This window comes from Athene cunicularia (genome assembly GCF_003259725.1).
Source record: "Athene cunicularia isolate RWA chromosome 6 unlocalized genomic scaffold, athCun1 chr6_part2, whole genome shotgun sequence".
Taxonomy (NCBI): Eukaryota; Metazoa; Chordata; class Aves; order Strigiformes; family Strigidae; genus Athene; species Athene cunicularia.
Window position 1 is genome coordinate 10,897,185 of NW_020799106.1, and position 14,521 is coordinate 10,911,705.

General features: G+C 39.0%; 1 protein-coding gene across 1 annotated transcript in view; it reads left to right on the top strand.

Annotated features, from left to right (window-relative positions):
• PTEN (phosphatase and tensin homolog) overlaps positions 1-13,552 on the top strand; it is a 33,022-nt gene extending 19,470 nt beyond the window's left edge. The window contains exons 6-8 of the mRNA XM_026851888.1: positions 505-671; positions 8,781-9,005; positions 10,019-13,552. Of these exons, the coding sequence (XP_026707689.1) occupies positions 505-671; positions 8,781-9,005; positions 10,019-10,204 (578 nt within the window). The 3' untranslated portion in view covers positions 10,205-13,552. The remainder of the gene's footprint in view (positions 1-504; positions 672-8,780; positions 9,006-10,018) is intronic.
• Positions 13,553-14,521: the final 969 nt, after the last annotated feature.

Below are 14,521 nucleotides of genomic sequence, written 5' to 3' on the forward strand. Positions count from 1 at the left end.
CTGTGTCTGTATAGTCTGTGGGTTCTGGTTGGTTTGTGTATTAATGTTAAATTTTGTCCTTGTTTTTGTTTGTATAACAGTTCTGTTTGTGTAAGACTAGAAATCGGTTTGTGCTGACATGACTGCCCACTCTGCAATTTGAAGAAGACAAGAGAATAAAACCCTTCAGTTACATCCATATAAATGTAGAGATGAGAGGCAGTATGCAAAGAAAAGTGAAAAGTTGTCACTTCATATAGTTGTTCTTAGAATGCTAAAAAGAAACAGCAGCTTTCTAGGAACCCTACGGTTGCCTTAGAGTATTGCTACAAAGGGCAGAAATCTGTTAGGTTGTTTCCAGTAACATCTAGCAAAGTTTGATGCCCTGCGGAGCTTAACCCATAGTAGGTATTTATGTAGCTTTCAGAATATCATAGCTCATGGTTGTGGTTCTGATAGTAATATTGTGCTTTTTGACACTTTAAAGCATTTCTTACAAAGTGACACTCTTGTTTTGCCATGCAGATCCTCAGTTTGTGGTGTACCAGCTAAAGGTAAAGATATTCACCTCCCCTTCAGGACCCTCAAGACGTGAAGACAAGTATATGTACTTTGAATTCCCTCAACCTTTGCCGGTATGCGGTGATATCAAAGTGGAATTTTTCCACAAACAGAACAAGATGTTGAAAAAGGTTGGTTTTCTCGCTTTTCTGGAAAGTGTTGTTGAGCCAATCCTGACGCAGGACTGGGATGTTGGTTATTCTTCAGTGATGTGTGACCACAGTGTTTAATTCTTTGATGTCTAGTTTTCCCAAGGAGAGAATCTACCACAAAATGAAAGCTGGATATTTTCAGAGTTGGTGAGATTAAGTACAAAGATTGGATAAAAAAATTATACTGGATATGTATTGCAGTCGTTTGGGTAGTAGTGAGTAATCTTACTGAGGAAGAAACATTCTCATTCTAAAAATAGACTTGCATACTGAGCAAGTTAACTCCAGCTGTTTTCTTCACTAAATTTTCCAAAGCCTTGAGCAGGCACAGAAGATCCTGTCTGTGTGCTGTTGGCTGATTTCTACCCATCTGTCAAATTTGGTTGAATTTCCAAGATAACTGTGTTCCTACACTTTGTAAAAGTACCTCTACAATCTATTCAGCCGTCTTTTGGTTCCCAGCTGCAGTGCCTTGACATTAAACATTTAGAGAATTCCTCAGAACTGAGAATTTTATCAGTGTCTCAACTGTGGAAAAAATTAATCTAGAATTTATTTTGACACCAAAGTCAGCAAGTTCTTAAAGATGAATACCTCATCACTTGGTTTCACTAATTCTGGTGCTTGTGGAGATGGTTTGCATCTACTAAAGCAAAAGGTGAGACCACATTGATTAAAGGGTTTGTATTTACTACTTTAAATTCTTTCTGAATAGTTCACTATTTAATGGATGTTGTTAAACTTAAGAGTATTCATTGACCGAATCCTGTGTACAAGCAAAGCATAAAAATAAGAAAATACTGAAGAAAATACTGGAGTGGATTGGGAGACATACGTAAGTGATGAGATCACACAGTCTCTTACAACTGTAGACACAGGTTGTACCTACTAGATGTGTGTGTAAATACACATGCACACCATTTTGTGGGCTCGTTCAATTACAAGGTGTTGTTAACTAGTTTAATGGTATAACTTCAGTAGCTGGAAGTGTTGTGTTCTGTTGTTACCTGTGCACTGATGTCTGTAAAATTTTTTAAACAGTTTCTTAATGGGAATATTTTCTTCTGCTTATTTAATGAGATGTGTTAGTTTGTCATTGCAGCTCTATGCAATATAGAGAACTGTAAAACAAAGCATTTTAAAAGTACAAATTCGGCCCTAAGTCAACATTAAAATTACTGATGTTTAAAACTGCAATGCACACGAGCCAGGAGCACCCAGATAAGTACTGTGGACTAGACATGAGGGATGTAGAGAGGATAAAAAAAGCCACAAACATCTGAGACAAGGTTCTGTTTTATCCATTCTCTGCCCTGTCTTGGCTCTGAATTTGTCATTTCTTTACCATCTTCAGTAACACTTGGATTGCAAACAGACTTTGTAGGAAGCATTGTGTTGCACTGTCCCTCCCAGAGTAAGCCCCCACAATGTTGGTGTGTAGCTCAGATGCTGGATCTTGGCTCTGTAGCACCAGGAACAAACTCCTGTATATGTTTTACCTCTATAGAGAGCACTGAGATCCACTGACAGCATAAACCAGAGCTCCTCGTTAGCATGTACAGTTTCTGTATTCAGATTCAGTACATATTCTCTGTATATTATGTATAATGTTATATGTATATTATATACTGTATACAATTCCAGTCTTCAAGATTGTGTAAAACTGTCTGCAGAAACACAGCAAGCGTGTTACTATGCTGTAGTTTCATTTCAGTGTCATGCCAGCCATGGTTTCATTTCTTAAGAATCTCTTTGTAGTTTCTGAGTATCTGGTTGATTTTTTTTGTCTATTTTTATCAAGTACCCTAACTGTTTGAATTTTGTGGGTTACAGACAGTGCAGAGGTGCTCCTTTTCTCAGTATTTTTTGACTGCTAGGGCCAAGAAATGCTGAGGTGGTGAAAGCTGCTCTTTCCATATCTGCAAGCTTTTCTGAGATAGAAACTGACCCTTCACCAGGTAGAAGTCTTGTAAAGAAACCACTTGATCTGCCTCCAAGATCTGTTGAATCTAGTGTCTAATTGCCCTCAGCCTTGTGTAAGAATAGAGGCCAAAAGAAAATAGATATGTGGTGTTATACAGTTCTGGTCAGACTGCCTGTTAGCTTTACACTAAATGCAGACATGAATCGAGGGCATCTGGGTCTGGATCTGTGGATCCTCTTGGATGTAAGTCTTTAAGTCTGTTTTATCAAACCACTCCTGAGGTCTACATATTGAGAATTAGTGAAATGTTTAATCTCTGATGTGTGCTTTGGTACTAAAGGAGATCTTCCCACGTGGTACTATTGACAACTTGTTATGTAAAGTGACTAAGATGGGAATAGGATAAAGGTGAATATTTGTGGCAGAAAACCTACCTTGGCACAAAGTTGAAAACATTTCTCTGTACAAGTGTTTCACATCTGTGCCTGTTCATTTTCCAGATAAACTGACTCTATGCAGTTCTTATTCAAAACCCCAAAAGAAAGGGCCTTCTGCTGGGGAGACATGTCACATTTTGGAGAAGATCACCTTTGTGCAGTGATCAACTAATTAATGAGGAACAGCATAACTAGGAGAAACAGGATCTTATCTTTCAGAGATTCTGGTTTATTCACATGTGTATATAAAGGCTGGTACTACAGGTCTGTTGCCTGTCACTGGTTCTTGCTCTTCCGAGGTTTTCTGTTAGCAGATTTATAGGTAGCTACTAAACAGGTTTTCTTGCACACACTTAAAGGCATTATGTATCTACCTGTCAGCATTTTAACTTTCCATAAGAGGGGGAAAAAAAAAAAACCCAAACAACAAACCCAACAAACTAGTAACATTAATTTAAAGTGTCAATTGTAGATCCATTCTGGGTCTCAGGCTGGGGAATGGCTGTCTCATCTCTGGAGATAAGGAAGCTTCTGTGTCCTCCTGCTGGGTCTGATTTGGTGTTTGATACCACTGATCTCAGCTGAAGTGCTCCAGATTCACTCACCTATACTTGCTTTCAAGTTTCTTCATCCTCTGAAGAACAGTAGCATTGTCTGCAGAGCTCTCTAGTATGGATGGTCCTCCTCAACTTTGATCAAGGTCTTGGATAAAATTATTGTGCATGAAACAAAATGAACTTGGATGACCAAGTGACTTTAAGCACCTGGTGTTGCAGTGTCAATGTGAAATTTAAAGCAGTCAATTGTCCTGTTTTTTTTTTAATGGCAAAACTTTAAGCAATTGCAGTGGCTAGCAAGAACTGACCTCAGCCAAAGGATTATTGGTGCTGGTGAGAAGATGTTGGTAAGAGGGTGACTGCTTTGAAAGTTACTCTGTTTCAGTTTTTCCATAATCTCTGCCACCTGGCATCAGTTAGTAAGTCCACAACTTTTGGTCTTTTCATGTCTAATAATGTTGTTTACTTTATTCTTGGACCATTTCTTCAGTATGATGTAGCTATTTCCTTTCAAGAATGAAATGTGTGCTCATATGAGAGCTTGAGGCTCAAGTACAGTTACTATGTATGCATTTCTGATATATAGATGTTAGTATGTTGGGGGTTTTTTGAATATGTTTTTTTGTTTCTCTGACTTGTAGCTTGGCTGATCTTCTACCTCAGGCTGCTGCTGTAGTCTCCATAGGTTTGCTTCCATGTTACCTCTGTGAAGCCTTTTTCTTCCAGTTATTGATGTTGACATGATAATCTTAAAGTATTTCAGAGTATCCTTATATCACTTGATTCAATGAGAGTCTGTTTAAAAATAGTACAGAAGATCTTGTAATCTTCCTGCCTGCAGAGCCTGGGGAGAAAGGAGACCTTTTTCAGGAGTCCTCTCAGTATAGATGAGAGGGAAACATTGGTGTGGGTTTTTGTTTTTGCAAGAGTCATGGCTGTTTTATACCCAGACTGCAGCATAGGCAGGACTGACAGCATTGTTTGAGCTGTTGGGTGTGCTGTCTCTTGAGTCTGTACAGATGAGAAGTTCTGCTACACAGTTCAAGAGGACTTTAGGTGATTGCTGTTTAGCAGACACTGAAGAATGAACTCTGAAAATGCCAGAAGACTAACTGCTGATCTGGAAATGGTACAAGAAGTTCCATCAGCCGTGACTACGAGAAGTCTGCAAGGCCAGCATGGAACAGGCTGAAACATGATCTATGTGTTCTGATTGCTGGATAGCATCTCCAAAACCCTTAGCTGGTGCTGCAAAGTGATAACTGCCTGTAGAATCCTGCAAAATTGAACTCTCAGGACGATACGGGAACTCCTAGCAGATGGCTTAAATGATCTTGGATTTGGATCTCAGTCTGCAGTTAGAGGTGAATATTGGGTCTAGTGAGGTACTCTTTTTCTGTCAGTCTGAGAACTGAAAAACTGCACAAAGTAGGGATAAGTATTTTATGTCAAAATAGTGTGATTAAATCAGCTTCTGTCTTAAGTGTCTGATACTGCACTGTAGATTTTATGATACAGATTTGGTTATGGGAAGAAACACATCTGTGATTTTTTTTTTTTTTTTAAGCAGATGCCTGTGATGTAACTGGAAGTGAAGCAAAACACATTCTAAAAAACCCTCTAGCTAATACTCATTTTCAGAAACCTATTCATTAAATTGTGTTCTTGTGAGCACTTGATCTGGTATTCTGATTTGCTATATAAAACCCCAGTTCAGTTCATGCCTTGATTTTTTTAAGATTCCTAAATATCTTGGAGCCTGATGCTTTAGCTGAAGCTGGCTGAATCCTCACTTTGAATATTGAGTTTTGTTTTTTAGTGAAAGCAGTTATCAGCCTTAAGAGGTAATTCAAAAAAACCATGACCAAGTCTTCCCTCAATTTGAGTGGTCATGCCATGTTCCAATACCCATGAACTTAGTTTATTAAGCTAATGAAGTTAGTGTAGTGGGAAAGGAAGGAAAATAAGTGCTTTAAAAAGCTGGAGGGAGATAAAAGGATAAGTGACCAGCTCAGCCAAGTTGTATTGTTTTAGTTTGAGTCCCTGAAGACCTCTACAAATTTATTCCAAGGAAAAGAGATTAAAAGATGTCTAGTGAGAAGTTTGTCATCTCTTGTCTTCTCCAGTCTCTATCAGTAAACCCCACAGTTGCTTGTTAAAGCAGACCCTTAAGTGCCAAGTAAACCCTTCCTGGTTCTGTCCACCTGATGACATTTAAGGTGAGGCATGACAAGACCATGCCTTCTGCTTCTGCTGGTGTTGGTTTACATCCTGGGACCTTGTTTGGTTTGGCACTGCTTTCCTCTAAAGCTGCTTCAGCACTGTTGGTATAAGCCATTTTCCATCCATCTGCTGCAGCATGTTCATTGGCTTTGAGCTCTCCTCTACTGAACTCACTGGAGGTGTCATGGGTGGCACAAAGGACCAGCACCAAAATGCATTGCTGCTTCTGCATTGTGGTCCTCAAGAAGGATGAAACATAGCAGTACCATCATCCCAGCTACAAGAGGTGGTATCTTCTTTAACTGTGGTCATGGTGTGGAAATGCACTTTCTTCTCTAAATTCTCACTGGAAGGATGGCCTCTTCACTAGTGGTGAGACTGCAGGTAGTATATCCACCTGTTTACAGAGCTGTGGGGTGCTGGAAAGATCAGCTCAGGCTTGCCTTTTCCCACTGTTTATTGCAGATGTCACCTGGACTCCAGATCCCTCCTGTTCTGTAGCTGAAAAGCTGATGTCATTTGGTGTTTTCTGGTTTGACCTGAACTGGTCTTTTGGCTTGAGCAGGAGTGGCCATCTTGTCTCCTTAGAGGACTGTGTATCTTTTGAGACTCATCATCTCGGTATAGGGAGGAGCCTGGACCAGGTTACCCTGAAGACATCTTCATGGGGATTTTGCCTGCTGCCACTTTTTTCATGAGACATCAGTAGGCAGGCTGATGACTCGTTGGAGCATTACAGAAGAATAAACCCTCTTGCCCAGGATGTTCATTCTCTAGTTCTGGATCCTGGGGTGGGCATTTTTAGGGGCTGTTTCTGAGGTGGTGTTAGTGAAGAAGAGGTTGGTAAGTGTATGATCAGTTTGGGCTTGGCCAAGAACCTACCGATGGCTGCCTTGCATGGATGGGCTCCAGCAAGGCTTCTTCATAGATGTGGTGGTTTGAAGGGTCTTGGTGGCAGTGGCAAACATCTGTTAGTCTCCCAAGGCAACCGTAATTACAGCATGTTACTTTGGTAGATTAACTTGGTTCCCAAAGATACTGGAGAGGCATGAGTTGGAGTGGATAACTTCTTAACTACCAGAAGTGTTTCTGACTGAATTATTTCACTTTTGTCTTCACTGTTATACTTCCTTACAGGTTGGAGGTCTCTTAAGTGCTTACAGAAACACATACAAGATGGAAGTGGGGTTTTTGTGCTTTATGTAAAATAGTGAAAATGGGTCTACTGACATTTGGTAAAGAAGGGAGGTAGAAGTTGTTTCATCAGACACTTCTGGGTTCCCAGTATTTGCATGCTTACATGTTTTTATTAATTTGTGAGAAAGAAGAATATAAGTTAAGCAGTAGTCCAGCTCCTCCCTGCTCCCTTCTCGTTGGCCCGAAAAAATGATGTGATATTTTGGTGCCAAATTGCCTTCAGCAGGGAGGCAGGCTCATAGGATACACACTAGAACCACTTCTGTTCCACCTCTGATTTCTTCCAGTTGCTTACAAGCAGAGGTGAATAGCTAGGAAGATGGGGCGAGACCTGGATTTTCCAGTAAGAAATTGGAATTGATCTCTCTAGTAAACCAAAATATGTAAATTAGGTCAGTTGTCATTTTGCATTCTGGTCCTGTATAGTGTCAAGGAATGTTAGATTCTAGTATGTGCTAGTGTTGTCATCCCTGCAGCTTTAACAGAGATGCAGAAATACTGACTCTTGTGGGAAGACTGGCCATTTGCATTTTGGATCTTTTGCCTTAAAACTCAAATCAGAGTGAAATAGAAGGTTTTCTTTGGAAAGAGGAAGTAAATGTAGCTCAGTTTCAGATGAAGTGCTTAACGTTCTAGTCAGGACCAACCTGCTAACAGTAGTTGATCTTGGAAACGTTATCTCTCGACTGACAGAAGTGATGGAAAGCTAAAACAAAAGCATTCAGTGCATCCCACGAAGCTATTTAGCTGAGAACTTAAAAGCTGAACTTCTGGGACATACTATCTTCACAGATTGTCTAACCAAGAGCAAAAAAACCCATTGCTGCTTGTTCAGTAGCACATAGGGAGATAAACATTCAACAATGTCCCTGCTAGTCATACTGATAAGCACGTAATATACTGGCTGATACCAGCTAGTACTCCAGTGACTTCTGATCCATTTATATTTTGCTTCTTTGTACAGGTACACATGCTGCAGTGTTATAGTGGATAATTTAACTTGTACCTTTCTGGCTGTTGATAGTCATCTGTCAAATTCTGACAAAGTTGAATATACTTAAATTGTCAAAGCCTCATCTTCTCATTAAAAACTTCCTGTTGATTAGAAGGACAGCAGATACTTTCAGAATCTGACTTTCTCTTAGTACTGGTCAGCAAACATCTGAGTGGTAGAAACCGTCTCTGTAAAGCTGTGATGAATCCACTACAATAGGAGTCCTGTAGTCGTAGGATGTTTTTGCTCAATTACAGCTATTTCAGTATAAAAATAAAGTGTTCTGTTATGTGGGAAGCTATGGGGAAAGAATGGCTCTATTGATAAATATTACTTACCTAAGCTGGTTCAGACACACAGGTTGTCTGTTGGGTTTGGCTACTGCTTGGCAAGGTATGAGAAAAAAAAAAAAATCTCTACACCTTGGGATTACAAGTTTAATACTTGTTTTTTTTATTGTCATCTGCTTTTTTTGTAGGTATTGATAGATCATTTTAAAACCAGCTTTCGATAAGGAGTGACTTCTGAAAGCTTAATTGGTTAAAACTGAGTTTGATTAATGCAGAGTTTTTTGCATATTGTCTAGAATTGGTGAAAGTGTCTTTGCATGTAATGTAACCAATGATGTACTGTTGTCCAAACAAGTTTTGTGTGATATTACTGATTTGTTTTTGACCAGATGATGCTATTGGTCTAATTAATGTGCTACTAGTGAATACTAAAGCAAGCTTGTTCTTTGTGTTCTTCCTCCCCCAGGACAAAATGTTTCACTTTTGGGTAAATACATTCTTCATAGGACTGGATGAAAATTCAGACAAAGTAGAAAATGGAAGTCTAGTTGCAGATCAGGAACTTGATGGTATTTTCAGTACAGAGCGCTCAGATAATGATAAGGAATATTTAATCCTTACGTTAACAAAAAACGATCTAGACAAAGCAAATAAAGACAAAGCCAACAGATATTTCTCTCCAAACTTCAAGGTCAGTATATATTATCCACAAAGCTGAAAAGCTGCATGACGTTATCCAATTTGTCTGTCTTGCCTTATGGAGGAACTATTTGAAACTGCTGTCTATGTAGAAATTGATTTCATGTATCAGTGTTGTCACTACTTAGCAAAGCTCCTGGCTTTGTAAGTTTGTCTGCTGTTTGGGAAGTTGATAGATGTTGAGAGGCTGGGAGCAAAGGCTTTGGGTTGTTTCGGGTGTTTATCAAAGCCATTAGAGATGAGTAGTAGGAGACCCAGAGATCCAGGTAGCATCTTTCCTGTACCAGCTGCATTGCCATGACCTCTGGCTTTACACAGTGACTCGAGAGTTTATCTGCAGAAGTGTCTGCTTCATGGGATTACTGTAACCTGTGAGTTTAGCTTTGATGAGCATAAACCATTGCCAGCACTGTTTCTAAAAATGAAAAAGGCTTTTTAAAGAATTTTAGCATTTTGTAACTTGCTCATAAAATACCACTTAGACCCAGCAGTGCTTGTTTGAAGGTAATGGTCATAGTTGCTTGTTGGATTGTTGCTTGAATCAGACTTTTAACACACACACACGTGTGTGTGTGTGTGTGCATGTGTGCATCACCAGTTATAGAGTGTTTTGTTCATTCCTATGCAGTATTATTGCAGTCTCCTTTTGTGCTTGCAGAGGTCTAGAAGGTAGAACGATTGAAAAGCTTAGTGGAGCATGGCCTGCTGCAGTGGTATGTCCTGCTGCTTGGAACTCAGGAGCACCAGTGGTTGGTGCAGATAGGCAGAACTCCTTCAGCTGGGCTCGAAAAACCTGCTGCTTTGCCAGTTCTTTATTTCATCAGGGGTGGTAGTGAAAGGCTGGCTAATCTCAGAAGAGCTCTTTATTTCCTTCTTTCCAGAATAGAGAGAGGAGCACTCCTGTGATTCAGTGTAGCAAAAGGAGCCATGCTGTTAAAAATTGCATTACCTGTGCTCGGTTAAAGTCCAGGTTCCCTTGTTAAATGTTGTTTTTTCCTTTCCCAGGTGAAGCTATTTTTCACAAAAACAGTAGAAGAGCCATCAAATCCAGAGGCTAGCAGTTCAACTTCTGTAACACCAGATGTTAGTGACAATGAACCTGATCATTATAGATACTCTGACACCACTGACTCTGATCCAGAGAATGAACCTTTTGATGAAGATCAGCATACACAGATTACAAAAGTCTGAATATTTTTTTTATCGGAGATAAAAAAAACACACAAAAAAAAACAACCATGAAGAGTGACAAACTTGAATAAACTGAAAAATGGACCTTTTTAAATGGCAAAAGGACATAGTGTCAGATTACCAATTATAGGAACAATTCTTTCCTGACCAATCTTGTTTTGCCCTATAAATCTACAGGGTTTGACACTTGTCCAGTTGAAAAAAAAGGTTACGTAGGTCTAATATGTATATACCTTTTTGTGTCAAAAGGACATTAAAACTTCAATTAGGAACTATAAACATGGCACTTTCCCATTTTATTCCAGTTTTATAAAAGTGGAGACAGATCTAATGTGTATACGTAGGAATTTTTCCTTTTGTGTTCTGTCACCAAACGAAGTTTCAAAAATATACAGGTTCACATCCTGCCCCTTTTTTTGCACTTGTGTGGCAACAGAAAAGTCTGCAGTTGGCTAAGAGATGTTTCTAGAAGGTTTTACTACATTCTAATGCATGTATTTTGGATGGGGGATGGAAAGTAATGCTCAGAAAGGAATATAGTCTGCTGGAGTTTGGCCTGTGTACCATGTCCAGCTATTTACATGCACCTTTCTTTAGCATGCTACAGTAATTCATCCTGGACAATTGAAGAGTCGCCGCTGTCACTGCTTGTTGTTTGTGCATTTTATTTTTTTAAGTGTAATGGTGCTAGAAAAGGCAGCTAGAGGGAGTGATTCTGTATAGGGGTACAGGAATGAACCTTCACAACATCCTAAAGACCCACAAATGAAGGGAGAAAAATTATTGGGGTCACAGAAAGGAAACACAGCAACAATGACTTAACCATACAAATGTGGAGGCTATCAACTAAAATATGGGCTTGAAACAAATTGTTACAAAATTTGACAATGATTTATTAATTGTTTTTTCTGAATTGTAATGGCTGCTCCATCTCCTGTGTAATCAAGGCCAGTGCTAAAAGTCAGATGCTATTAGTGCATACATCAGTCAACATCTTACATTTTATATTATTAGTTTTCCAATCATTTTCCTGCTGTGAATACTTCATGTGCTGCCTTGCAAGCTTTTTTCTCATTAATATAAAAATATTTTGTAATGGTGCACAGGAAATGTCAATTGGAGATTCTCCAGGTTAGTGTTTGTTTTGAAGATTTATGATGCATTTATTCAATCAAACCTCTGTCAGCTGTTTCACCCCTTTGACCTTACACATTCTATTACAATGAGTTTTGCAGTTTTGCACACTTTTTTAAAAAATGTCATTAACTGTTAGGGAATTTTACTTGAATACTCAGTACCTACAATGTTTTAAAAACAGACATTACACCATGATATAAGAGGAAAACAGTGTTGCAGTAAATTTTCAACACTGTATATGATGATGTGTACTTTTTAAAAACAGAGCTTGTCCCAAATATGTTGTTTCCTATTAAAAAGAAAAACAAACCAGCCAACAAATTAGATTTCTGGCAGGGCTGTATTATTTGTTGGTAGGGATATAACCAGGAGTAGGATTTGCGATTCACTTTTGGTGTATAATTGACATGCCCAGACTGCAGATGACTTAATAGTACAACTACTGTTGCATACAAATGTGAAGGAGCTGACAAAATTGTTCTCTTTAAAGTACGCCATGAATAGTGTCCCCAAATTGACACTTTTCTTAGGATGTATTACACCCCCCCTTTTAATTATTGGTGCTGACATTGACATTCATTAGCTGTGTTCTCACCTAGATATAACAACTGTGTATGGAATCTGCAAGGGCCCTGTACAACAGCATTAATGGTAAGAATTTGAATGAGACAAGCAGGACTTCCAGTAATTATTATTGGTAAACGAAGGTGTAAAGTGCTTTTTTTTTTTTTAATCTGTTGGTCAATTTTGCTCATCAGATTCATGATTCTAACTTCTAACGAAGCTGATAAATATTTTCTGACTTGTAGGTTTAATTAGACTTCTGATAGGTTAATGGATCAAGACTGCTGGTTCCAGTGCTTATTATTCCCACTGTTACTGACGAGCAGGAGGTGGTTACCTTGGGATGTGACATTTAACTCTTACCCTTTGAATCGTGTTTCACCATGTCAGTTTTTTAATAGTTGGAAGTTGTGTTGGCTAATAAACAAAAACGTTCATGCTTTAAAATTATTTGGATATTGACACTGCTGCATGTCCCACTTTGGATAATTGAAATTGGATTGCTGAGGTTCCGGTATGTAACGCTGAGGGCCAGATTGGAAATCATGACATGATGGGCTTTTGCACTGTTATTTTTCCTTTGGAATGTGAAGGTTGGAATGAGGGTTTTGATTTTTTTGAATGTTTCGATGTCTTTGAGAAGCCTTGCTTACATTTTATGGTGTAGTCATTGGAAATGGAAAAATGGCATTATATATATATATTATATATATAAATATATATTATACATACTCTCCTATACTTTATTTCAGTTACCACCCCCATAGAAGTTGACAAGAATTACTATGACTGAAAGGTTTTTGAGTCCTTATTAAAACTTTATTTATGACAGTATTCATAATTAGCTTGAACTGCATTCTGTAGGTAATCTTTCATTGAGTTTCTGGACTGTATGCTTAAATCTTTTTGGATGTGCAACAGCTTACATGTCTGAAACTACTTGAAGGCATCACTTTGGTAAGAGCTTACTGTTAGGCCCTGAAGCATCCCCTAGTCATTGGTAGCCCCACTCAAAATATTTGCCACAGCTATTAAAGGGCAGTTGTATAAATAGCATTTGGATTTGTTCCTGTGGCACACATTGTAAACTGAAGTGGAGTTTACATGCAGCATCAAATGTTTCAGCTTTCAAAAAAGAAAAAAAAAAAAATCAAAAAAAAGGATGCTAGTGTGCAAGTTCCATGTTTAGTCATAGCAAATGTGTGCAATATGTTAACGATGCCTGTGGTTGCCACGAAGTGCCTCGTTTACCTTTTAAATACTGTTAGAAAGTGTCATGCATGCAGATGGATGGGGTGGAACTGTGCACTAAAAGGGGCTCCAACTGCAGTGTTTGGCAGAGCTGCCTTTCTCTGCCAGTTCAAATTTTCAGTCTGTTTTCATATAGCATATATATAGATACTAAAAGAAAAAAAAAATCAGTCTGTTAAGCAGCCTTACTCTGATTCAGCCTCTTCAAATACTATTGTGCTGTGCAACAGTGGCTCTGTGTGTAATGCTATGCACTGAGAATACACAAAAACCAAGTATGACATGTACAGGATAATGCCTCATACAAATCAGATGTCCGTTTGTTATTGTGTTTAACAACCCTTTATCTCTTAGTGTTAAAACTCCACTTAAAACTGATTAAAGTCTCATTCTTGTCGCTGTGTGGGTGTTTTATTGAAGCATTTTGAGTATGGAAATGGTCAGTTAAAACATTTTTCTTGTAAGCCGTGAAATTTTGAGCATGATTATTAGAGCAAAGGATGCTCCTTATACTTCAAGGGATTTTAAGGGAACTGCAGCATAAAACCCTTTCTATGTTCAGAAGCTTTAAACAAGTGTAGGCATTGGAAGCGCAGATTGTGTGCGGGGAGATCAAACCCTTTACCGTGATGCTGTCACAGTGAGATGCAGGACTGCTTTCCTTGGGAGCTGAACCATTTTTAGTCTCCAAGTAAGAGAACTCTTTCCAAAGCTCACATTACCTTTATTTTTAATGTCGACTGGTGCATCTCCAGCAAAATGAGATGCGAGTCAAACCTGAGAAGTCTTTTCCTGAAGCAGCTTTAAATTGGCAATGAGATGCATTTTTCCTTGGTGGATAAAGCATGCTCCACGTGTATATCGAGTACGTAATTTGGGGTTTCTTCTGTTCTTGTTGCTCATCTGTTTTCAAACCAGACTTTAAACTGGCACTTTACTTAATACATACCTGGTGTTCCCCTTCTGTGTTAGGGTTATCCTTTGAGTGTCTAGAAGAGAGACTGAAACAGGTCCATGGATAGCCTCTGCCTTCCTAGTGATGGTGAGGAACCAGGGTGCTGTTCTGTGCCCCATGAGTCTCAGGGACGCTAAGTCAGGTTTACTGCAGGTAATGCTTGTTACTCCTCCTTCCTTCTCACTGCTTTGATGTCAGCCCTGTGTCACATCTGGCCGAGTGTCTCCAAAAAACGTGCCTATCAAGTAGAGGTTTGGTGCTGTGGCCTATTCTGCTTTTTGGTGGTAAGAGAAGTGGAAAGTGGTTTTGGTGCTTTATGGGTGTGGAGCGTTTGCCAGCTGTGTCTGGCCCTTTCAGGTGAATAACACAGTTAAAGGCTTTACAGCATTTTAATAAAACAGCAGGCAGTA